The 26974-nt window shown below is 43.3% G+C and overlaps 1 protein-coding gene across 1 annotated transcript in view; it reads right to left on the reverse strand.

Annotated features, from left to right (window-relative positions):
- Positions 1 to 26974, reverse strand: part of usp43a (ubiquitin specific peptidase 43a) — a 190538-nt gene that overhangs the window by 139560 nt on the left and 24004 nt on the right. Inside the window, exon 3 of the mRNA XM_038269632.1 lies at positions 20242 to 20397. Coding sequence (XP_038125560.1) covers positions 20242 to 20397 — 156 coding nt within the window. The remainder of the gene's footprint in view (positions 1 to 20241; positions 20398 to 26974) is intronic.

Below are 26974 nucleotides of genomic sequence, written 5' to 3' on the forward strand. Positions count from 1 at the left end.
TTGCACCGCATAGCCAGAGCGTCAGAACTAACTGGTTCAAGCAGCAAAAATGAAGCAGCAGACACGATTTTGCTGCTTTTGCTGCGTGAACGTAGCATAACTGCACAAAGATCGCCACTGTGCTAGCAACGAGCATGCTTTTAACTGGGGGGTGTAGCAGTTCTCGGCCGTAAAGCAAGACTGACTCTCACGAGACTTCTGAGCCTGTGGGTGCGGGTCGGTGCTCCTGCAGTTGCAAGTGCAGTATTTCCCCCACAGACCACCAGGGCGGCCGAGAAAACCTTTGTTCAACCTGAAATGACTCATTTAATCATCCATAACGTTATGGAACACATTAATTAACTGAAAAATGTTGCATAGTGTGCCTTTAATGCTAAATATCTTCTGGTCACCAGGAGCAGGCTTATAGAAAAGGGACTGCTGGAATATTTCAAGCTTGAAGACAGTCGACATATTTTCCTGTTGGACAGACGATCGCTGCCTTCTAGGCCGACCCTTCATATAATAGCTATAACTGTTGGAGTCATGGCCATGTCAGAGCTCCAGAGGTGGAAAACTCCAAAGGTACTCCTCTTTTTTGAATATTCTATCAGGTTTGTGATAAACAGACCCTCAGCATGATGCCCCCACCACCATGCTGATCAATTAGAGCAGTTGGATGGCTTAATTCCTCCAATAAAAATTTTTATTTTTGTTTTTTCGCCTGGTTCTGTTGGAGGTTTCTTCCTGTTCAAAGGGAGTTTTTCCTCCCCACTGTCGCTACAAGCATGCTTAGTGTGAGGGATTGCTGAAGAGTCAATGAGTCAATGCAATCAGCTGGTTTTCCTTAGATAGAAAACTTTAAATGAATCTGACTGGATGATCTGGTGAACTGGAAAGTGACCTGAGATGACATGATGTGAATTGGAGCTATAGAAATACACTGAATAGAATTGAATATTGCAGGTTAGTCGCCAGAACATAACTAGACTGTGAGGCTAAAAACAAAAGATCAAATAAAGAAACCCTGCTGGAATCTCATCTGAGCTTTAAAAATCAGATGCTGTCTGCCAATGAACAGCAATTAAAACCATTTTCTAAAACTCCTGCACGCAGCCAGCAGCCTAAATTACTAACATCATAAAAAAGTTGCACGTTTCTCTCATCTGCAAATGACTGAAAATGAATCGCGTTTTTAAAAGGATAGGATTCAAAATGTCACACATTTTTTTTCAATCAGTTTTCATGCATATTTTGGCTCATCACATTAGAAGAGAATGATGGAAACCTTTCCACAGACTAAATAAACCAAAGAGAAACACGTTTGTCACATGACTGATCAGCTGTTCAGGCTGCAGACGATCTGATTTGGACTCGTAATTCTTTGACATGTCCGGATGTTTCCAATGTTAGCTCACATGATCAACTGAATGGTCAGTTTTGGCGTTATTGATACGCTAAGTAACATGGAGTTTTGTTTTTCCAGAACCAGATCTAAAACAGCAGAACCAGCATTTCACAACAATTTTACATTTAAAATAAGAAAACACAATTGCATTGTCTTATTTCAAATGCATTTTATCTAAATATCTTATTTTAAGAGTAAAAATACTCATTCCATTGGCAAATTATCTCATTTCCCTACTCAAATTAAGGGTAAATACCCTTAATTTGAAACGTTTTTACTTATTTCTAGATTGTTTTCCAGTGTAGTCCTGTTTCTCTGACTGTGACTAACTGGATGTGCTCTCTTCATCCTCTGACATGGGAGCTGGCTCGGAGCTCGTCTGCCTGGCTGTGTGTTTCCTGGACGGGGCCGCCTGTGGAGCTGGTTGACAGTTGCCTTTTGTATCTATGCTTCTTTTTCTATGTCTGCTTCTGTCTCCTTGAACCCCAGTGGGCCTCAGCAGATGGCCGCTCACACTGAGCCTGGTTCTGCTGGAGGTTTCTTCCTGTTCAAAGGGAGTTTTTCCTCTCCACTGTCGCTACAAGCATGCTTAGTGTGAGGGATTGCTGAAGAGTCAATGAGTCGATGCAATCAGCTGGTTTTCCTTAGATAGAAACTTTGGATCAATCTGACTGGATGATCTGGTGAACTGGAAAGTGCCTTGAGATGACATGATGTGAATTGAAGCTATAGAAATAAAATGAATAGAATTGAACTGGTGTCACATTGAACTATGAAAGCCCAAGAAGTGGAGCGCTGGAAAACAAGATCTGGATTTTACCAAAGTTAAATCTTCATAAATCAAAAACTTTATCAATGAATATCCCAGCTCTAGTTTCCATGCTCCTCCACTCTGGAAACATCAGGAATGAAAAAATATTTACTGCACTTTGGTCTCAAGTCTATGTTAAACACCGCCGGGAAACAACAGCAAAATGGTGGATGAATAAAGGTTTAGAGAGTCCTTTATTTCAAGCTAAACACGGTTTATTTGCCGTCATCCATGATGCTGCCTTTTTCTTTCCATCCAGCTCTCAGTTTGAGCTCCACATGTCTGGATCATTTTTCTAAAATCCTTTATCCCTCTAAAAATCTGCCAAACTGGCACATAAGTTCTTAAGCTGCAGTAAAACCTTGAGGAAAAAAAAAAGAAGAAACAAAAGCAAAACAAAAACACGTGAGAACAGAGAGAGGCCGTCACAGGGAACAAATACTCGGGTTTTTTCCTTTCAAATATTACTGCTGCAAACTACAGTTTAAAAAAAATATGTTTCTCAACTTTGTTTGGTTTTATTATTGAGAACGAAACCAGTGAACGTTTACTGAACAATGAAGAACAGGTGAGAGGAACGGGTCCGACGGCATAGCAGTGACAAGTCCTGTTTGACAGGAAGACGCAGCTACAGGAGCCTGAGCAGGTGGGCGCGGCGCAGGAAACAATGAACAAGCAGCCGGCACCATTGTCTCCATTTCTCTTCACTTTTCTCCAGTGGGATCAGCTCTTAGAATAAAACACTGATTGTAGGGATAACAACATGCGACTACGGTCACTAAATCCCTCCGAGGATTTGATCCCCTTTAATCCTCGCTGCCACTTTTACTGACAGTATGAGCCTTTGGTGGGAAACTAGCCGTCCTCTGAATCTAGAACACAGAAATCATTCCTGACGATTATTTTCCATCTTCTATATCAGGGGTAATCGATTAAAAATCATCCGAATAAAGAAAATCATCAACCAGCATATGGAGGAGAAAAAGTGCCAAAATTAAATAAATAAATACAGAATTAAATAAATAATCAAATGTGGAATTAAATAAATAAATGTGTCATTCATTCATCAAAACCACGTCATTAATATAAAGTGCCACAATTAAATAAATAAATACAGCGATAAACAATTAATTAAATGTGTAATTCATTAAATAAATAAGGAATTATTATTTTTTTTTTTTTACAGTGTCCTGTCTGGCAAGGTGGCAATAAGAATAATTGTCTTGATGCCAAAAGGAGCCCAACAGATTTTACTTTCAGAAGTGTAGCGGTATGGCAATTGCCATACTGCTCCACTTGTTTCATGTATATAAATTGCTTTATTATAATTATGCAGGGAGTTTTACAGTTCATATGGACACTGCAATGTAAGTAGAGCAGAAAAACAGAAGAAGAAGAAGAAGGAAAAAGAAAAAAACAGGACAAAAGATGAAAGAAAGAGGAGATAGGAAGGAGACAATGACAAAACATTTCAGTCTGCTTCATCACCTGCAATGAGATGGAAAAAAAAAAAAAAAAAGAACAGCGCAACCAAAAAACATGGTACGAGATATACAATAAAGCAAACACCTTGAAACTATCGCTAACGTAATATTATTAAGTCTGACATGTACTCTGTGTTACCTGAAGATATGAATGTGGGGTTTCTGTTTGGAAGTGAATCTCTAAGTACCTGAAGCCTAGCACCTGTAGTTGTTTGTGAGGGTGAACTTGTGCATGTAAAGTTTTAACCATAGAAAAAATGCTCAATAGTGGTTGTGGAGAGCCGGAGAGGCACACCCCCCAGAGCACTGAGTCCAGCGCCGGGAGACCCAAAGCCCCAGGCGCCCAAGGGGACCCCAGAAGCGAAGGCACCAAGGCGGGGCCAGCCCCGGAAATCAGACCCCACCAAGGCAGGAGGAGAGACAGCCACGAGGAAGCCCCCCAGCCACCGCCATGCCGGCGCCCCGGGGAGCCGCGGGGACGAGTCCGCGGGCCCCGCCGGCAGCCGGCCACCCCGAAGTAGGGCCGGGCACCGAACACCAGCCCCCCCACGGCGCCGACCGAAACGCCCCAGCCCCACAGAGCACCGAAACACGCCCCGCCCCCCCCGCACCAAGCCCCGGCGACCGGCCGCAACACCCACCGCGACCGCACCACCCAGGAAAACACTCAGGCGGCCCCGCCCCCGGCCGGGACCCACGCGCATCCGCCGCGAACCGGCCGCGAGCGCCGCGGGACCCCCCCAAAACGCCCCCCCGGCCAAAAGCGCAGCCCCACCCCACCAAGACCGATGCCAACAGCGCGCAACGAAACACACCGCGCACAGAATCAGCCCGAGAGCAGAAAAGCCGCCCGGCGCAAAACCGCAAGAGGAGCAGACCGCAGCCGGCGCAACCACCCCCCCCAGCAGCCCGAGGGGCAGCACAAAGCCAGAGCGGAGCGAACCGCGCCGCCCCCCCCACCGGACGAAGCCAAAGCAGCCCAGCCACGTCCGCCGCCCGCACCAGGCCCTGACACGCGGCCAGAGCAGCTCCGCCGCCCCGGCCCCCCACCACGCGCCGGCCATAGCCACTCCAGGCCCCCACCCGCCCCGCAGCCCCACCCGCCGCGATCAGTGGGAACAGAGCAGCCCCGTATGACAAATATATAAATGTGTCATTAATTTAATAAAATACGTCTTCATTTTATAAAAAAAAAATACATATAATTATTTCAGTGTGCATTTAATTATTTCATGGTCCTGTGTCGCAGTGCATCGAAACCATTAAAAGAATCTGTCAAACTCACCCATCAAAGTTAGGGGGCGGGATTAACGCGAATCGAGTCTCTGTAATCGATTTGCTTCGACTTAATGTGCAGGGTGACCAATCAGGTGTTAGATAACCGCCCCCTAACTTTGATGGGTGAGTTTGACAGATTATTTTAATGGTTTATAGAAATCTTCAAATGAGCATATTAACTATACCAGGTTCAATAATGCAGCACTGAAAACATTGTTAATCTTTAAAGAGCTGCACTTCTGTAACTCACTGGGAAACTTAGACACCAACTGTTCATTCAATGAAATACCTAGAAACCTGCCACCATAGAAAGATTCCTTTATCCTGTTGCTATCATGTCATCAATGCAATCAAACCTAAACTGCGTGGTGAAGCGGCGTGCAGTGAATCCGATGCGGTGAAGCGTTTACTGCTCCTCCATCACCTCATGCAACTATGTGACATTTTCTCCAGAATAAACATTTAATCATAAATGCTTATTATATATTTAAGCCCACGTATTCCTTTCTTATAGTGGGATAAAACACTTAAGAGTCCTTTAACTTCTCCAGACAGATTTTTTTGGTCCAATAAGGCTCTATGAACAGTTTGGGTTGCCGATCCCTGGAATAGAGATACTGAGTCCTGATCCGAGGTCAGCTGGAGGAGATATGCTTCAGCAACAAGACAAAACTCAAGAGAACAGGAAAGTGTTTGGTCTGCAAAAGAAAGCTGCAAACAGACATCCTGTTCGTCTCCAAACAGCCCAGATCTGGAAGAGCCTGTGACTCATGAAGGATGAGCAGGATCACGGTTCGCTCAGGAGGACGGATCTGCTGCAGCCTCACAGGCAACCAGTCTCTGGCCTGATGTTGCTGCAACTTACCGCACTCCTTTGTGAGTCCGTTTCAGCTCCTCAGGGACATTTTGAAATTTTCATAAGCTATTACAGCGTGGCATTTCAGCTGCGTAGGGCAGCCTGGTGGACATACTAAGCACCAGATCACATCGTTTACAGGTTGTTGATGCTGGGAACTCTGCTGCCGAGCTCTCTACAGAAAAAGGCCGAGCATGAACGCTTTGAATCTCTCTTTACATCCTGCAATATAGACCAGCTGAAGCTACTAAAAGGTTCACCTCAGATATTACCACTAATTCTACGTTCAAACCAGACGCAGCTGGCGCAGCAAAATCGCGTCTGCTGCTTCATTTTTGCTGCTTGTACCAGTTAGTTCTGACGCGCTGCTGAAGCAGCTTTGCTGCTCTGGCAGCGCGGTCGAAAAGTGTGTCTGACGCGCGTTGGGCGGAGCTTCACTATCCCTTCTTTGCCTTGCAGCTATATTTGCTGTGATCAGTGGGAATAAAGTAGTTTTAATATGTTTTTAAGTGAGAAAATCCACCTGAAAACTTCATCAGTGCAGTCAGTTCATCCAGATTACAATCCTGCCTTCCAATGTTATTTCTGTCGGAGCCACTCAGACCCCCACATACAAGCGGTGCGCCGACAGTAGGAATCCCTTCATCAGCAGCCTCTGGCCGGGTCGCCTCCTCGCGGTTCACTGCGGCGGCTGGAAGGTGTTTTTCATCTAAATAATCCAAACTGCAGGCAGCAGGATAATTCAATTCAATTCAGTTTATTTATATAGCGCCAAATTCACAACACATGTCATCTCAAGGCACTTTACAGTTCAACCAGATCATACAGTCAAATCGATACAAAGTTTTCTATCTAAGGAAAACCAGTTGATTGCATTGAGTCATTGACTCAAATACAATCCCCCACACTAAGCATGCTTGTAGCGACAGTGGAGAGGAAAAACTCCCTTTTAACAGGAAGAAACCTCCAGCAGAACCAGGCTCAGTGTGAGCGGCCATCTGCTGAGGCCGACTGGGGTTCAAGGAGACAGAAGCAGAGATACAAAAAGCAGCTGTAAAAGGCGGCCCCGTCCAGGAAACACACAGCCAGGCAGACGAGCTCCAAGGCAGCTCCCATGCCAGAGGACGAAGAGAGCACATCCACTCAGTCATGGTCAGAGAAACAGGACCACACTGGAAAACAGGCCGATCTCCAACATCTATAAACAAGGGTGTTGATGGAAGCAGCACAGCTGATGTTTCTTTCCAGGATGACGTCACAGCCAAACAGGAACAGACGAGGCAAAGCTACTCTGAGGAAAAGCAGAGAGAGCAGAAGGTTAGAGATTGAACTAACAGATTCTGCAGAGTGGGAGAATAGAGATAGAATGAAGCAGAATGATGAAATGGGGGTCCCTATGTCCTCCAAAAGTCTAAGCCTATAGCAGCAGAACTATAGAGATAGATCAGGATAACCTGAGCCACTCTAACTAGAAGCTTTATCAAAAAGGAAAGTTTTAAGCCTAGCCTTAAAAGAAGACAGGGTGTCTGCCTCACGGACTAAAACTGGTAGTTGGTTCCACAGGAGAGGAGCCTGATAACTAAAAGATCTGCCTCCCATTCTACTTTTAGAAATTCTAGGAACCATTAGTAAACCTGCAGATTGAGAGCGAAGTGCTCTGTTAGGAACATAAGGAACAATCAGATCTCTGATATAAGATGGAGCTTGGCCATTTAAGGCTTTATATGTGAGAAGGAGGATTTTAAATTCTATTCTTGATTTAACAGGAAGCCAATGAAGAGAAGCCAGGATAGGCGAGATATGATCTCTCTTTTTAATTTTCATCAGAACTCTGGCTGCAGCATTTTGGATCAGCTGAAGGCTTTTAACTACAGTTTGTGGACTTCCTGATAGTAAAGAATTACAATAGTCCAGCCTTGAAGTAACAAATGCATGGACTAGTTTCTCAGCATCACCCCTGGACAGGATATTTCTAATTTTTGTAATGTTCCTCAGATGAAAGAAGGAAATTCTAGAAACCTCTTTGATCTGGGATTTAAATGACGGGTCCTGATCAAAAATAACACCAAGATTTTTTACTTTATTATCTGAGATCAGTTTAATCCCATCCAAATGAAGTGACTGGCTAATCAGTTTCTTTTTCAGAGACTCTGGTCCAAAGACTATAACTTCTGTTTTGTCTGCATTCAGAAGCAGAAAATTAAGAGTCATCCAGGTTTTTATGTCTTCAAGACATGCCTGTAATCTATGTAATGGGTTAGCTTCATCTGGATTTATAGACAGATATAGCTGGGTATCATCAGCGTAACAGTGGAAATTAATCCCATGCTGTCTAATAATTCTACCAATTGGGAGCATGTATAAAGTAAAGAGAATTGGTCCTAGCACTGATCCCTGTGGTACTCCACAGGTAACCTTTGAGCGTGTTGAAGATCTATCATTAACATGAACAAACTGAATTCGATCAGATAGATAAGTTTTAAACCAGTCTAGTGCTGTTCCTTTAATTCCAACAAAATATTCAAGTCTTTCTAAAAGAATATTATGGTCAACTGTATCAAATGCAGCACTAAGATCCAACAGGACGAGCACAGATACAAGTCCATTATCTGAGGCCATGAGAATATCATTAGTGACTTTCACCAGAGCTGTTTCAGTGCTATGATGAGCTCTAAAGCCAGACTGAAACTCTTCAAAAAGTTCATTATGGTGGAAGTGATCGCAAACTTGTTTGGCAACTACTTTCTCAAGAATTTTGGATAAGAAAGGAAGATTGGATATAGGTCTATAATTGACCAAGTCATCTGGGTCAAGAGACAGTTTCTTAAGCAGAGGTTTAATTACAGCAACCTTAAAAGCTTTAGGTACATATCCCTGTAACAGAGATAGATTAATCACATCTAAAATGGAGGAGATCAAAGGGAATACCTCCTTAAATAACCTGGTTGGAACTGGATCTAACATACAAGTTGAAGGCTTAGATGAAGACAATAATTTTGCTAATTCAGAAAGTTCAACTGGATCAAAGCAGTCTAAACCCGGTTCAGATTCCATGACTACCTCAGGTACAATCGCGGATAGAGGAGTGCTTATGATCTTATTTTTAATAAGATCAATCTTATTTATAAAGAATCCCATAAAATCATTGCTGCTAAGAGCAGGTGGAATGGACGGTTCAACAGAGCTATGGCTCTGGGTAGGCTTGTCCCGATCCGATCCACGTATCGGATCGGGACGCCGATATTGGCAAAAAAATGCGTATCGGCAAAGCATGTAAAATGCCGATCCAGACTGCCGATCCAGTTTTTAAAAAAAAATCCGGTCCGTATTTTCCAGTTTCGCCGATTGAAACGATCCATTCATCTATTTTGCGCCAGTGTTCCCCTGTTTTGCATTTTTATTAAAACTTACAGTAATACTTGCACCTTTAACCGTTTACGGTTTTACTGCTCACTGTGCAATTTCAGATTGCTATTCATAATTTTGTCCAGTTTGTGTTTATCTCTTAATAAACAGATAAGTTTGTTGTTACCATGCATTGTGTTTTATTCAATCTCACCTAATTTAGCTGGCTAGATGTTATCAAGAGTACTAAAACCCTTTTCAACATGAGTCTTACAACTAAGGCTAAATACTTTAACTTAAACTTAAATACATGCTCGGATAGGCTGGTATCGGCCAGTATCGGTATCAGATCGGAAGTCCAAAAACAATATCGGTATCGGATCGGAAGTGCAAAAACCTGGATCGGGACATCTCTAGCTCTGGGTGAGTTTGGCAACTGTATTAAAAAGAAATCTAGGATTATTCTCATTCTCCTCTATAAATGAGGAGAAGTATGCTGCTCTTGCTTTACAAAGGGTCCTCTTATACAGCAGTAAACCATTTTTCCAGACTAGGAAGGACTCCTGCAGGCCTGTGGAGCGATATTTTCTCTCCAGTTTCCTAGCATTTTGCTTCAAAGTACGCAGCTCTGCATTAAACCAAGGAGCAAGCTTTCTATTTTTAACGGTTTTCATTTTCAAAGGAGCTGCGTTGTCTAAGGCAATACGCAGAGAACTAGCAACCCCATCAACAAAATCATCAACCTGTGAAGGGGAACCTGTGTAAGCTAAGCTTTTGCACTCTGCAGCACTGTTCAGCGACACAGAGGAGAGAGAAAGTAAAGCAGATTCTTTAAAATTTATAACTGCACTATCCGATAAAGATCTGCTAAAATTGAACCTTCTTTTGGGGGAGGAGAACTCTGTTAAAGTAATCCTGAAGGTTATTAGAAAGTGGTCAGAGAGGACAGGGTTGTGAGGAAATACTGTTATTTCTTCACATTCTATGCCGTATATAAGCACAAGATCCAAAGTATGAAAATGAGAATGTGTGGGACTATTCACATTTTGAACAAAGCCAATAGTGTCTAAGATAGCATTAAAGGCTGCTCTTAAGCTATCGCCTTCAATGTCAGCATGGATGTTAAAATCTCCCACTATGATGACCCTGTCAATATTTAATACCAAATCAGAAAGGAACTCTGAAAACTCATCTAAAAATTCAGAGTAAGGACCTGGTGGACGATACAAAGTTACAAAAAGAAGAGGTTTTCTTGCCTTGAAATTTGGATCAGGGAAATTAAGGGTTAAATGTTCAAAAGAGTTGTAGGTATTAACTGTTTTGGGAGTAATCAGTAAGTCAGACTGGAAGATTGTTGCTACTCCTCCTCCTCGCCCAGAACTTCTGGGGATGTGAAAATTTAAATAGCTTGAAGGAGTTGCCTAATTTATGCTCACATAATCCTCTTGCTGCAGCCAGGTTTCTGTAAGGCAAAACAAGTCAATGTGATTATCACAAATCAAGTCATTAACTAGTAGACTTTTAGAGGAAAGCGATCTTATGTTAAACAGACCGCATTTAATTGTTTTAACTTTTTCCCCAATTGGAGTTATTTTGATTTTAATTAGATTATCATGATTTACTCCTTTGGGAATCTTTGCTAATTTATTAGATTTTGGTCGTGGGCAAGACACTGTCTGGATGGAGTAAAGAGTGGGTAACAGTAGAGAAGCTGCAGAGATGTGTGTTAAACTACAACTCTGCTTCCTGGTCTGCACCCTGGGTGGTCAGGGTTTTGGAGGACTAATAAATGTGGCCAGATTCCTAGAAAGAAGAGCTGCACCATCCAAAGTGGGATGGATGCCGTCTCTCCGAATCAGACCAGGCTTTCCCCAAAAGGATTGCCAATTATTAATGTAGCCCACGTTGTTTTCAGGACACCACCTAGACAACCAGCGGTTGAATGACGACATGCGGCTAAACATGTCATCACTGGTCAGATCAGGGAGGGGACCAGAGAAAATTACGGAGTCCGACATTTTTTTGGCAAACTTACACACCGAAGCAACACTAATTTTAGTGACCTCCGATCGGCGTAACCGGGTGTCATTACCACCAGCGTGAATAACAATCTTACTGTATTTAACCTTATCCTTAGCCAGTAGTTTCAGGTAGGATTTGATGTCGCCCGTTCTGGCCCCCGGCAAACATTTGACTATGGTCCCTGGTGTCTCTAATGCCACGTTTCTGACTATGGAGCTGCCAATCACCAGAGTGGGCTTCTCAGTGGGTGTGTCACTGAGTGGGGAAAACCGGTTAGAAACGTGAACGGGTTGGTGGTGACCAGTGGGCAGAGATCCACGACTACGCTTTCTGCGTACAGTTACCCAATCGCCTGGCTGCTCAGGCACTTTTGGAGGACAGCTACGTGGGGGGCCTACTTTAACTCCTGGATGTTCAACAGCCTGAAGCCTGGATTCTAACTCTGACACCCTCGCCTCCAAAGCTACAAAAATACTACACTTATTACACATCCCATTATCACTAAAGGAGGCAGAGGAATAACTGAACATCTGACACAGAGAGCAGGAGAGAGGAGAGGAAGAAGGAAGAGTTGGAAAAGAGTCAAGGGAGGGAGAGAGAGAAGCCATAGCAATGCTAAGCTAGCGCTAGCCTAGGCTAGCTACTCCTTGCTATCAGAAATAAAACCGTGTGAAACTGACAAGTGCTCAGTAGAAAAGTGCAGCAGAAGGTGCTATGTTTTAAAGTAGTCAGTTAGAGTTACTTAGATACAGAGATATCACAGAGAAAATAACTTAACTTCAGATGGAGTTCCTCTGAACAGCTGCACACTCAGTTAATCCAAACATGAAGTGAACAGCTCCAAACAGGAAGCAGCACTCAATGTCAGTCTTCTGTCATTGAGTGCTAAAAGCGAACATATTCTGTCGGCAGGTTTCACGATTTTAAGTTAATTTAGGCGTTAATAAACAGTTTCAGAGGAGTGATCAGAGCGCTCTGTGTGATCAGCGATGTGTCTCTCTCCCTGCCAGCTCCCAGATCAGCTTCTCTGATTGGTTGACGTGGGGCGTCGAGCAGCAAAAGTTCAATTTTTCCATCTCGAGCAGCAGCTCGTTTGCGGCGCGTCAGATGCTTAAACGCGCTGCGGGACCTTTTGCTGTGCCTTGACGCGCGTCAACCATTGACTTTGCATGTAAACCTGGTGCTTCTGCTGCGTCAGGTGTGAACGTAGCATAACACACTGAATCAAACTCACCCTTCCTTCTTCTGTTTTACTTATTTGTTTTATTTACCTCATTAAGGTCCAAGAGATGATGCAACAGGACGGCGGAAACCTGACGACTTTTGTCAAGGTGAGGCAGCGGAGGTACATCCTTTTTTTCTGTGGATCCTTTCAATTCAATTCAGTTTATTTCTATAGCTCTAATTCACAACAGAACTCACGTCCCGTACGTTTTTAACAAAAAATAGGCTTTAAATTAGCCCAACAGGCGTTTATCCCTTTAGTCATGTAGTGAAGGGATACACGATACTACTACCAGTGTTGTGGTCAAGACCACCTAATCCGAGAACGAGACAAGACCAAGACTTTTAGGGTCAGAGACCGAGACAAGACCAAGACTTTTAGGGTCCGAGACCGAGACAAGACCAAGACTTTTAGGGTCAGAGACCGAGACAAGACCAAGGCTTTTAGGGTCCGAGACAAGACCAAGACTTTTAGGGTCCGAGACCGAGGCAAGACCAAGACTTTTAGGGTCCGAGACCGAGACAAGACCAAGACTTTTAGGGTCCGAGACCGAGACAAGACCAAGACTTTTAGGGTCCGAGACCGAATCAAGATCAAGACTTTTAGGGTCCGAGACCGAGACAAGATCAAGACTTTTAGGGTCCGAGACCGAGACAAGATCAAGACTTTTAGGGTCCGAGACCGAGGCAAGACCAAGACTTTTAGGGTCCGAGACCGAGACAAGACCAAGGCTTTTAGGGTCCGAGACCGAGTCAAGACCAAGACTTTTAGGGTCCGAGACCGAATCAAGATCAAGGCTTTTAGGGTCCGAGACCGAGGCAAGACCAAGACTTTTAGGGTCCGAGACCGAGACAAGACCAAGGCTTTTAGGGTCCGAGACCGAGGCAAGACCAAGACTTTTAGGGTCCGAGACCGAGACAAGACCAAGGCTTTTAGGGTCCGAGACCGAGGCAAGACCAAGACTTTTAGGGTCCGAGACCGAGACAAGACCAAGACTTTTAGGGTCCGAGACAAGACCAAGACTTTTAGGGTCCGAGACAAGACCAAGACTTTTAGGGTCAGAGACAAGACCAAGACTTTTAGGGTCAGAGACCGAGACAAGACCAAGACTTTTAGGGTCTGAGACCGAGACAAGACCAAGACTTTTAGGGTCCGAGAAAAGACCAAGACTTTTAGGGTCAGAGACCGAGACAAGACCAAGACTTTTAGGGTCAGAGACCGAGACAAGACCAAGACTTTTAGGGTCCGAGACCGAGACAAGACCAAGACTTTTATGGTCCGAGACCGAGGCAAGACCAAGACTTTTAGGGTCCGAGACCGAGGCAAGACCAAGACTTTTAGGTCTGAGACCAAGTCAAGACCAAGACCGAGGGAAGCCGAGACAGAGTCAAGACCAAGACCAGCGCCAGTATGTGACAATAAAATGTGAAACATGATCAAAATCACTAAAATTGATCTAAAAGACCCACATTCACATAAAAACACCTAGATATTTAACACACAGAACTGGACTAAACATGAACATCTTTATTTAGTACTTCTGTGTAGTAAGCAAAGAATTTCAAACAATCAAAGTCGATCAAAATTGTATTTTCTCTGCCTTTCATGAACAGTACATACATTTTTTTTAAATGTGCTATTTCAAAACAATGTGCAAAATTCTGTAAAATGTGTAAAACTGAAAAAAATGCCATTAATTTCTCTTGTTTCTCTCATATACAGATTAAAGCTATATTATATAACTTTTCTTCAATAAATCTATATCTGTCACCAAGTTGTGAAATATGTTATGAGATAAATTGTTGAAAAAATAGATTGATCTCCTTCACTGCATTTACCAATGAGACTATGAGGTTAATGCTTGGATTTGAATCCAAGCATCCAATAAAAAGAAGGATCTTAAAGAAACTGATAATATTCTGATGATTAGCGTTATTTCCACAGTTGTGGTCTTGACCGGTCTTGAAATAAAATGCCGAATCCTCAGCGCCCGAGACAAGACCCAGACCAAATGCGGTCAAGTCCGAGACGAGACCGAGACCATCAAAAAATGTTTTCGAGACCGATCTCGAGTACTACAACACTGACTACTACTACTATTTAATACCCTGTTTCTCTATATTCAACACCGAGTGCAACAGCTATATATGAATATCCATCTATATAAATACCAATGTAAACACCCTGTAGAAAAATCCTGTATAATAAAGCTGTCATATGTGGACGCTCTGCATTTACTGCCTATATCCCACGCACCTTTTTCTTCCTTTGGCACCTGCTTTTTCTCCTTTGACTATTTGAACGGATGTAACGAGTAAACCACTTTAAAATCAATAATAATCAATTATAATGTCTTATAAGGTTTATAAAGGGTTTTCCTCTCCACTGTCACAGCGTGCATGCTGGAGGCGAGGGACTGCTGAAGACTCAACGATAACATGGAAGGAAATATCGACTATAGCCACACGCTGATCCAAGAGGAGCGTTTCCTTCAGATGAGGTCAGCCGTTCTGTTTTAGAACAGAAAACTTGACAGCAAAGACTGGATGATGATTGGCTGCTGGAAGAGGGGTTTTATTTAAGATTTAGCTCTGAATATAAACAATGACCACTGATATGAGATGATATTTGCAACTTTGTTTAGTCCATTAAAACAAATGACAGAAGAAAATGCACCAGTAGAGGAGGTGGAGAGGGTGGAAAGTAGGAGACAAGCAGGCAGGAAAATAAAACGAACGCAGAGTAAGAGAAAAAAGTAGGAATGAGAAAAGATGGTTTGGTTGCAGCCGTTTTAGGCTCAGAGCTGCTGCAGATAGTGAAGCGATTAAACTCAAATAAAAAAACATACAAAAACTTAAAAATTTAACTAATCAAAGCAAAAAGTGAATTTAACTCAAATAGTCACCTGATGCACCGTGGATTCTGGCTTCAATTCAGTTTATTTCTATAGCTCCAATTCACATCATGTCTTCTCAGGTCACTTTGTAGTTCACCAGATCATCCAGTCAGATTGATTCAAAGTTTTCTATCTAAGGAAAACCAGCTGATTGCATCGACTCATTGACTTTTCAGCAATCCCTCACACTAAGCATGCTTGTAGCGACAGTGGAGAGGAAAAACTCCCTTTGAACAGGAAGAAACCTCCAGCAGAACCAGGCTTAGTGTGAGCGGCCATCTGCTGTTTCTTTCAGTTCTATAAAGCCAGAAGAGATGCAAAGGAGCACAAAAGAGCCGTCAGAGGTGGCTTCACCTGGATGACCCGCATCTGCGCAGTTTGAGGGAGCAGGTGGGAATGATGAGGCCATATAATTAGTAGTGAATTAGTAAACTACATTGTTTCCTCTGAGATTCACAATGTGGGCGTATAGAAATAAAAGAAATAAACACAATGGACACAAGGATGAGCTTTTGTTTCATATTTTAAGAGATGTGTATAAAAAGCATTGTACGCAATGTTTCTTTGTTTTTGCTTTTTTTTTCCGCCCCCCAAGCATTTTATCGTCTTTACAGTCTCCCGAGTACAAAGCAAAGAAATCCACTCTCTGCATTTCACCCGTCTCCTCGGGGAGCAGGGTGGGGTTAAGGGTCTTGCTCAGCAGAGATGGGAAGTGACGAAGTACAAATACTTCATTACTGTACTCAAGTAGATTTTTCTGATATTTTTACTTTACTTTACTACTTATTTTAATGGCGACTTTTTACTTCTACTCCTTACATTTTTACACAAATATCTGTACTTTCTACTCCTTACATTTAAAAAAATTGTCTCGTTACTTTAGTTTTGAATCATTTCAATGGAGTTACCGTTATTATTTTTCACGTCATCAATACCAAATTCAATCTAATTGGATGGGAATCTACGTTGCATTTGACGCACCACTACTAGATGAATCGACAGATTCGGCGGTATTCATTGGCGGCGAATCATTGCAGCTTGGTGGCGGTGGCGTTAGCATAGTAGCATGGACGACGAGATGATTGAAAATGAACACAACGGAGATCTAGTCCTATTGGCAGACATCCATTTAAAATGTAGGCAACGGCATGAAAAAAGTGGTTTCTACTTTTACTTTTATACTTTAAGTACATTTACAAGCCTGTACTTTGTTACTTTTACTTGAGTAAAGAAGTTTAATCAGTACTTCCACTTTTACCAGAGTATTTTTTAACACAAGTATCTGTACTTTTACTCAAGTACGGAAAGTAAGTACTTTTGCCATCTCTGTTGCTCAGGGACCCAGAGTGGCAGACTGCATGAGTTATTTGGGAGGGCCAGTAACACATTGGGGGAAAATGATGGAATTAGGCAACTTTTTCCGTCCCTGAGGGTCCCTGGTGACGCCATTTCATTAATGGAAGGTGATTAAAACAAGAGAGCTAGTCTCTAAAACAGACATGGCTACGGCTTGATGCTAACATGTTTGTTAGCTGTCAGAATTCAGAGAAAAAAGTCAGAATTCTGATTTTTTTTCCCATATTAAACAGAAATAATATTTTAAAAACATGTTAACTTTTTTCCTTTTTTTTCAGTGGCTCTAATCCTCTTGTGTAGAAAAGGTCCCGTCCCTTGGAAATGTCGCCTATTCAGGGAATAAGGCTGAATGTGGGTCCAGGCTATGGAGGGGGTCGGCTTTGATCTTCCCGTATCAGACGACAGAAATGGCAGCAGTGAGCACTGAAGGCGAGAGTGACCAGATGGTGACCGCAGACTTCACAAGAGAACTTCACCTCAGAGTCACGCAGAGGGAAAACATCAGGAGAATTTTTCATTCCTTTCTGCATCAAATCCCTTCAGTTCAGAGTTACAATGAAAAAATGAGTGGAAAACAAAATCTCTTCCTAGTTGATATTAAAGGGGAACGCCGTTTTTTTTTTTACATTGGGCTCTTGATTTTATGTTATTCCATCATGTTCTACTCTCCCATATGAGTTTTGTGTCATTTGGAGCCGTTCTGAAGATATTCCTTCGTTATATTTTTTATATTTATATTTTTTTAAACAAAGCGGCGCGTGTATGACTTCATCCGTGTGGCGGACTGGAGTTGTGACAGTCAGCCTGGGCTACAGGCGGCTACGCTCTACCCCTTCTATTCATTCTAGCTAATCTGAATCACTTCACTGCAAAAATAATCTAGAAATAAGTAAAGATTACTTAAATCAGTGTATTTACCCTTAATTTGAGTAGGTAAGTAAGAGGATTTGCCAATGGAATAAGTATTTTTACTCTTAAAAAAAGATAATTAGATAAAATGCAATTGAAATAAGACATTTGCTACAAAAAATTTTAATCTCAATAAGTAATTTTTTCTTAAAATAATTGCATTTTTTCTTGTACTGAGGAGGTGAGACACTTTGCCAATGGAACAAGACAATTTACATTTAAAATAAGAAAAAAATATTTTATTGTCTTATTTCAGGTGCATATTATCTAATTCTCTTATTATAAAAGTAAAAATACGCAAATCATCTGATTTACCTGCTCAAATTAAGGATAAAAACACAAAATGTAAGAATTTTTTGACTTATTTCTAGATTGTTTTTGTAGTGTGGCAGTTGTTTTTTCTTAATTTAAATCAAAATCATCTTGTTCCATTGGTAAAGTGTCTCACTTACCTCCTCAATCCAAGAAAAAATGCACTTATTTTAAGAAAAAAATGACTTATTAAGATTTACATTTTTTGCAGTGGAGAGCGAGATCATCTGTGGTAGCAGCACTACACTGCAAAAATGTAAATCTAAATAAGTCATTTTTTTCTTAAAATAAGTGCATTTTATCCTGATTTGAGGAGATAAATGAAACACTTTGCCAATGGAACAAGATAATTTACATTTGAAATAAGAAAAATCAATCGCATTGTCTTATTTCAAGTGCATATTATCTAATTAACGTATTTTAAGTGTAAAAATACTCATTCCATTGGCAAACTATCTTATTTACCTGCTCAAATTCAGGGTAAATACACTTGATTTAAGAATTTTTTACTTAATTGCAGATTGTTTTTGCAGTGTAGACATCTTCCAGGCATGTGAGGAAAAGTAGCTGCAGTTCAGCGGACAGGATGAATGAACGGTGGCCGGCGCGCGGATGACGTCATACATGCGCCACTTCGTTTTTAAAAAATATAAATATAAAAAATATAACCTAACGGAATATCTTCAGAACGGCTCCAAATGACACTAAACTCATATGGGTGAGTAGAACATGATGGAATAACGGAAAATCAAGGGACCAATGTAAAAAAAAAAAAAAGGCGTTCCCCTTTAATCTCGGCCATTGAGGACTCCTCGTACAATTTCTTTTGTAAAAAAATGTTCTTGTTGGTAAACCTCAGAGTTCTACTTTGTTACTGACATTTTTTCCAAGTCAGTTAGCAAAGATCTTAATGTATGCTAACAATGTGAACATTCAGAACTGCCACAAGTTTGGGAGCGTTATCGCACTCTGTGTTTACATCCCCGCCTCCGCGGAAGTCACCGCTGTGTGCGAGAGGATCCACGATGCAGTGACCCAGGTGCAAACACAGCCCCCCCGCTCTCTCCTACTCATAACCGGTGTTTTCAACCAAGCTTCCCTCCGTTCCATCCTCCCCATGCTCACCACATGTAAAACAAGGGACAATAACACCCTGGACCTCTTTTATGCATACATTAAAGGAGCCTACCCTCCCTCATTAGGACATCCGGGTCATAACCTTGTCTACCTGCTCCCCCACGACATACCAGTGGTGAGAAGGACAATAGTGCAGAAGAGGTCAGTGAAAGTTTGGTCAGATGAGGCCACTGAGAAACTGAGGGATTGTTTCAGAGCCACAGATTGGAGCAGGTTCCAGAGCTTTCCCGGTGATGACATCATCAGCCTGACTGAGTGTATCACAGACTACATGACCTTCTGTGTGCAGAGCACGGCGCCCAAACGACGGCTACAGAGCTTTCCAAACAACCACCCCTGGATAAGTCCTGAGCTGAAAGTCCTCCTGAACCAGAAAAAAAGTTATTTCAACTCAGTAGACAGAGAAGAGCAGCGTAGAGTCCAACGAGAGCTCAGATCAGGGGGGATTTACCATTAGGCAATACTCGGCCAGAAAGGTCCAAACAGACAGCAGCAAACCATTTGAAAACGAACCATGCAAAGAGCAGTGTTGCCAACTGCTTTGGTCGCTATATTTAGCCACTTTTCAGACCCCTCTAGCACTTTGATTTCTAAAAAGCTCCTAGCGCCAAATCTAGAGACTTTTTTTCTGCTACTGGAGACTTTGGAGAGAACATCTAAAAGCAGCGAACTCTACTCTCCAGAGCAAGTAGATTGGTAACCCCGCCTCCTGCTCTTGTCTATCTTGTCTGCTGTCATGATTCATGCAGCTATTATTTCATCCAAATGAAAAATGGAGAACAGATAAGCTGATCATGGATTGTCTACAGTGAAAAGAAGGACTAAGACTTTTTGAGACAGCTTGCAAAGTCAGCTAGCTTGCTGTCTGGCTGGTTGGGTAGGTCTTTGGATTCCCCCAAAGTCTGACAGATTTAAATAAATAAAAAAACTAGGAATAATTTCTCCTTTTACTTCTAAATATTTTATCACTAAAATCTAGTGAGTTGCAACGTGATAAACTTGGTGTACCTGTGTGAAGAACATTGGCGTAGTGGAGTCAAACATTAGTCTCAACATATCAGCTCTTTGCTGCAGAATTTCAGTCATTAACATTTTTCCAACAAAGATATCAAAGAAACTTGGAGGAGCTGAAAACATGAGGGGCAGCTGTGATCTTTTTCACCAGGGACAGATAGAAGAACAGAGCCAAACTGCGTCTGTCATGGTGAACAGAGTGAGCTCACCTTACTGCTGCCTTTGGTCTTACTGTTGCTGCTGTTGTTGTTGTCAGAACCTGGACTGGCATCTTCATGAACTTTGTCCAGAAGCCACAGGAGGAACTCGAGGGCATCGTGCTGAGAGTTTCCTCGAAACTGAGAGCCATATTTTGACACTATGCTCTAAAAGGGAGAAAAACATCACAATTAACACCTTATTGTTAATGAAATAAAGACATCTCACATGGCAAAAACATTTAGTCTTCAATCATAGCAATCCCATAATCCAACAGTTTGACCGCAGGGTTGAGTTCTAAGAGTTCCAGTGTTTCCTTGGGGTGGCGTTTGGCGTTTTCTGGGCTTAGGGTCTGTAGCTCATACTGAGAACTATCTAAAAAAATCATTGTTTACATCGGAGGCGGATTATCCAGGATAAGCAGCTGGAGAAATGATTCCATGATAGAAACACGAGCTTCCAGCTCCTTCTGTGGTATTTACTGGTTAGAGAGGGATTTATATTCATCAGACCCTCAGATAAGGTCTGGATCTCAGCCTAGTCTTCCTCATCGTCTCCCCCTTAAGTCTTCCTCATTGTCTCTCTCTAGAGTCTTCCTCATCGTCTCCCCCTTAAGTCTTCCTCATCGTCTCCCCCTTAAGTCTTCCTCATTGTCTTTCTCTAGAGTCTTCCCCATTGCCTCTCTCTAGAGTCTTCCCCATTGCCTCTCTCTAGAGTCTTCCCCATTGTCTCTCTCTAGAGTCTTCCCCATTGTCTCCCCCTAGAGTCTTACCCATTGTCTCTCCCTAGAGTCTTCCTCATTGTCTCCCTCTAGTCTTCCCCTTTGTCTCTCTCTAGAGTCTTCCCCTTTGTCTCTCTCTAGAGTCTTCCCCTTTGTCTCTCTCTAGAGTCTTCCCCTTTGTCTCTCTCTAGAGTCTTCCTCATTGTCTCCCCCTAGAGTCTTCCTCATTGTCTCCCCCTTGGGTCTTCCCCATTTTCTCCCTCTAGAGTCTTCCCCATTGTCTCCCTCTAGAGTCTTCCCCATTGTCTCTCTCTAGAGTCTTCCTCATTGTCTCTCTCTAGAGTCTTCCCCATTGCCTCTCTCTAGAGTCTTCCCCATTGCCTCTCTCTAGAGTCTTCCCCATTGTCTCTCTCTAGAGTCTTCCCCATTGTCTCCCCCTAGAGTCTTACCCATTGTCTCTCTCTAGAGTCTTCCCCATTGTCTCTCCCTAGAGTCTTCCTCATTGTCTCCCCCTAGAGTCTTCCCCATTGTCTCCCCCTTGAGTCTTCACCATTGTCTCTCTCTAGAGTCTTCCCCATTGTCTCTCTCTAGAGTCTTCCCCTTTGTCTCTCTCTAGAGTCTTCCCCTTTGTCTCCCCCTAGAGTCTTCCCCATTGTCTCTCTCTAGAGTCTTCCCCATTGTCTCTCCCTAGAGTCTTCCCCAATGTCTCCCCCTAGAGTCTTCCTCATTGTCTCTCTCTAGAGTCTTCCCCATTGTCTCACTCTCGAGTCTTCCCCATTGTCTCACTCTCGAGTCTTCCCCATTGCCTCTCCCTAGAGTCTTCCCCAATGTCTCCCCCTAGAGTCTTCCTCATTGTCTCTCTCTAGAGTCTTCCCCATTGTCTCACTCTCGAGTCTTCCCCATTGTCTCACTCTCGAGTCTTCCCCATTGCCTCTCTCTAGAGTCTTCCCCATTGTGTCTCTCTAGAGTCTTCCCCTTTGTCTCCCCATAGAGTCTTCCCCATTGCCTCTCTCTAGAGTCTTCCCCTTTGTCTCTCTCTAGAGTCTTCCCCTTTGTCTCCCCCTAGAGTCTTCCCCATTGTCTCTCTCTAGAGTCTTCCCCATTGTCTCTCCCTAGAGTCTTCGCCATTGTCTCTCCCTAGAGTCTTCCCCATTGTCTCCCCCTAGAGTCTTCCTCATTGTCTCCCCCTAGAGTCTTCCTCATTGTCTCACTCTCGAGTCTTCCCCTTTGTCTCTCCCTAGAGTCTTCCCCATTGTCTCCCCCTAGAGTCTTCCTCATTGTCTCTCTCTAGAGTCTTCCCCATTGTCTCTCCCTAGAGTCTTCCTCATTGTCTCCCCCTAGAGTCTTCCCCATTGTCTCCCCCTTGAGTCTTCACCATTGTCTCTCTCTAGAGTCTTCACCATTGTCTCTCTCTAGAGTCTTCCCCATTGTCTCCCCCTAGAGTCTTCCCCATTGTCTCCCCCTAGAGTCTTCCTCATTGTCTCTCTCTAGAGTCTTCCCCATTGTCCCTCTCTAGAGTCTTCCCCTTTGTCTCTCTCTAGAGTCTTCCCCTTTGTCTCTCTCTAGAGTCTTCCCCTTTGTCTCTCTCTAGAGTCTTCCCCTTTGTCTCCCCCTAGAGTCTTCCCCATTGTCTCTCTCTAGAGTCTTCGCCATTGTCTCTCCCTAGAGTCTTCCCCATTGTCTCCCCCTAGAGTCTTCCTCATTGTCTCTCTCTAGAGTCTTCCCCATTGTCTCACTCTCGAGTCTTCCCCTTTGTCTCTCCCTAGAGTCTTCCCCATTGTCTCCCCCTAGAGTCTTCCTCATTGTCTCTCTCTAGAGTCTTCCCCATTGTCTCTCCCTAGAGTCTTCCCCATTGTCTCTCCCTAGAGTCTTCCCCATTGTCTCCCCCTAGAGTCTTCCTCATTGTCTCTCTCTAGAGTCTTCCCCATTGTCTCTCTCTAGAGTCTTCCCCTTTGTCTCTCCCTAGAGTCTTCCCCATTGTCTCTCTCTAGAGTCTTCCCCATTGTCTCTCTCTAGAGTCTTCCCCATTGTCTCTCCCTAGAGTCTTCCCCATTGTCTCCCCCTAGAGTCTTCCCCATTGTCTTCCCCTAGAGTCTTCCTCGTTGTCTCCCCCTTGGGTCTTCCCCATTTTCTCCCCCTAGAGTCTTCTCCATTGTCTCCCTCTAGATTCTTCCCCATTGCCTCTCTCTAGAGTCTTCCCCATTGTGTCTCTCTAGAGTCTTCCCCTTTGTCTCCCCCTAGAGTCTTCCCCATTGCCTCTCTCTAGAGTCTTCCCCATTGTGTCTCTCTAGAGTCTTCCCCTTTGTCTCCCCATAGAGTCTTCCCCATTGCCTCTCTCTAGAGTCTTCCCAATTGTCTCCCCCTAGAGTCTTCCCCATTGTCTCTCTCTAGAGTCTTCCCCATTGTCTCCCCCTAGAGTCTTCCCCACTGTCTCCCCCTAGAACGAGGGACCTTCCCGCTCCAGCCGGTGAACAATACCTCCTTAACGACCAACCCTTAACAAACATAAACAGGTTTCAGGTATTACAGGAGACAATCCCCCCCCCTTAATGGCAATCCCCCCTTTAATGACCGACCCCTAGAATCATAGACAGGTTCAGATATTACAGGCTGACGATGGAACTAAACGACCCATTCATCGGTTACCATTGCATGTTTCCAAGCAATACAAGGCCTTGTCCATATAAGACTCAAACTCACTGCGGATCCAGACATTTGAATTGATAAAGCTTCCTTGAGAGGTGGCGAAACGTCTTCAAATCTTCAAAACCAAGTCCAGTGGATATTTTTTGAATTTTTACGGAATGACTATGACCTGGATGACTGAGAACCTTCATCAGCACGTCTCCCCCTTGAGTCTTCACCATTGTCTCTCTCTAGAGTCTTCCTCATTGTCTCCCCCTAGAGTCTTCCTCATTGTCTCCCCCTAGAGTCTTTCCCATTGTGTCTCTCTAGAGTCTTCCCCATTGTCTCCCCCTAGTCTTCCTGGTCTAATGTGGGAATCACCTTGACTAAATTCTCTGTAAGGAATAAAGGACCCCCCCAGCTCTAAACTCCAAGAATTTGCCCAGTTACCCTAAAGAGGAAACTAGGTTCAACCATTAGCACCTCTTTGTTCTGCTTGTGCTCCAAGCAGAATCTGTTCAGCAGCTCTGACAGAAGATCAGAGCAGGACCTTTATTACTTCTCCTCTATGCTATCGTCACTCTGCAAATTCAGAGGAGGAAACCTTCCTTGACCCATTAAACATTTGGCTTCCTGCTCCCTGAAGGTAATGGGTTGAAGAGCAGAACAACATTTTCTACACAAAGCGAAAATAAAAGCTGAAGTTCTCAGGTTCTCTCATTTCTTAGACTGGAATTTGAGATTCTGTCCATAAACACTAAGAACAGGGTAGGGTATAATTACGTCTCTTTTTTTGGCATGGACCCTGTAAAGCTCCGTTACCTGTGAAGATGTTTGAAAGAAATCAACCTAACAACACGGTCTGCAGTTCGCCATGTGTGAGACGGACAGGATCCAAACTGTGCTGCACACCTTATTAAAAATCTCCACATCAAACCTGCAGAATCCCAGCGTCTAAATATAAACAGGACCTGACAGCGGAGGCCTGTTAATGAGCTTCATCACCATGAGGGAGCACCGGCTGGGGATGGAGGGACGTGGGACAGATGGACAGAGGGAGCTGAGAACTGAAGGGGGGGTGATGTGAGGAGGAAGGAGCGTCTGATCTTCATTCTCTTTCTAGCAGACAGTGCAGCAGTGACAGGCTTAGAAAGGCCAGCTTCATAAAGCTGTCAACAAGGAAAAACACCTGAAACTGCAAAGGATGAGAGACTAAGAGGACGGCACTGACACCCACAGGTCAGCACTTTGCTGACGATTGGAGGTGACTTTTAAACCGGCTTTACTGCCACACTTCCTGTCTTACCTGATACGAGTCTGCGTCATTCTTTCTGTGACCGATTTAGGACCTTTTATTATTTTGCTGTTTTGGGGATAATATTTGACAGAAAAACCTGAAAAGTGTTATAGGCAGCCTTCCACCAACTGCCTATAACAGTCAACTAATCAGTATCTCAATAGATCCGTTTGGGACAGTTAAAAACATCACTATTCACTCCACCATCTGAAAAGTGAGGTATTTCACAGCTACAAACCTCATAAAAACGCAGTCTACCACCCGAACTGACAGGCTGGGTGTTCAGGGTTTATACATAATTGAGTAACTGTTATTTAATGCATTTTAATGCTCTTAGAAATAATCTTAATGCCATCAACAAGTATCCATGACTTTATATATATATACATAAGGGGTGGAACGGTTCACAAAATCCACGGTTCAGTTCGATTCGCGGTTTCATGGTCACGGTTTTCGGTTCGGTTCGATTCAGTATATGTTGATTGTTACACCGAAATCCCATAAAAATGTATGAAATTAATGAAAAAATCCCCCAAAAAATAATGGATTGTAATTATTTTAAATGATCCGCGGAAACCCTGGATAATTTCCGCATGTTTTGCTGCTTTGAATGTAATCATCTGGCGCATGCCCTCTACCATCTCCAAGGAACTCAGAGCGGAGCGGACGGGAGCCACAGTGGAGGCTGTAGGCTTTGCTTTGAGCAGCCGGTCTGGAGCGCAGCGGGGCGGAGCGCTGATGGAGTATGAGGGATTTCGGGGTTAGCCTGACATGTTGGTCGTGTTGCTGTTAGCATAAACAAAACGTGTTGCACAATGCTTGCACACTGTTGCACTTTTATCCACAGCTTTCTTTCCTCCGTCATCGTAGGTCACTCTAAATGCAAAGTGGTCCCATACAGCAGACCTATAAAGTGCTGCTGGCGCGTCTTCCAACTCCTGTTCTTTCCCACTCGCCATACCCACACAATTCTCCACAACAACGGATTTTTTTCTGCTACACCCGGCTACGCTGCTTCGCTTCTTCTTCTTGTTTACTACTGGTGGTTGGCTTTGGTCGCAGTATCGCCACCTTCTGCTCTGGAGTGTAAACGCTTCGCCTATGAGAAAAAGGAGCAGCGCATGAACCGAACGAAACACGCGAACCAAACCGAGACAGTCGAACCGAACGGTTTGGACGGTTTTTATAAACCGTTCCATCCCTAATATACACATGTATATATATATACAGGTGCTGGTCATAAAATTAGAATATCATGAAAAAGTAGATTGATTTCAGTAATTCCATTTAAAAAGTGAAACTTGTATATTATATTCATACATTACATACAAAATCATATATTTCAGATGTTTATTTTGTTTAATTTTGATGATTACAAATGACAACAAATGAAAATCTCAAATTCATCATATCAGAAAATTAGAATATTACTGAAGACCAATAAAAACAAAGGATTTATAGAAATGTTGGCCAACTGAAAAGTATGAACATGAAAAGTATGAGCATGTACAGCACTCAGTATTTAGTTGGGCCTCCTTTGGCCTGTATTACTGCAGCAATGCGGCGTGGCATGGAGTCGATCAGTCTGTGGCACTGCTCAGGTGTTATGATAGCCCAGGTTGCTCTAATAGTGGCTTTTAGCTCTTCTGAATTGTTGGGTCTGGTGTATTGCATCTTCTTCTTCACAATACCCCATAGATTTTCTATGGGGTTAAGGTCAGGAGAGTTTGCTGGCCAATTAAGAACAGGGATACCATGGTCCTTCAACCAGGTACTGGTAGCTTTGGCACTGTGTGCAGGTGCCAAGTCCTGTTGGAAAATGAAATCTGCATCTCCAAAAAGTTGGTCAGCTGCAGGAAGCATGAAGTGCTCTAAAACTTCCTGGTATGTGGCTGCGTTGACCCTGGACCTCAGAAAACACAATGGACCAACACCAGCAGATGACATGGCACCCCAAACCATCACTGACTGTGGAAACTTTACACTGGACTTCAAGCAACGTGGATGAAGTGCCTCTCTTCTTTTCCTCCAGACTCTGGGACCTTGATTTCCAAAGGAAATGCAAAATTTACTTTCATCAGAGAACATGACTTTGGACCAC

The sequence above is a fragment of the Cyprinodon tularosa genome, unplaced genomic scaffold (assembly GCF_016077235.1).
Source record: "Cyprinodon tularosa strain WSP-4 unplaced genomic scaffold, ASM1607723v1 ctg732, whole genome shotgun sequence".
NCBI classification, from domain to species: domain Eukaryota; kingdom Metazoa; phylum Chordata; class Actinopteri; order Cyprinodontiformes; family Cyprinodontidae; genus Cyprinodon; species Cyprinodon tularosa.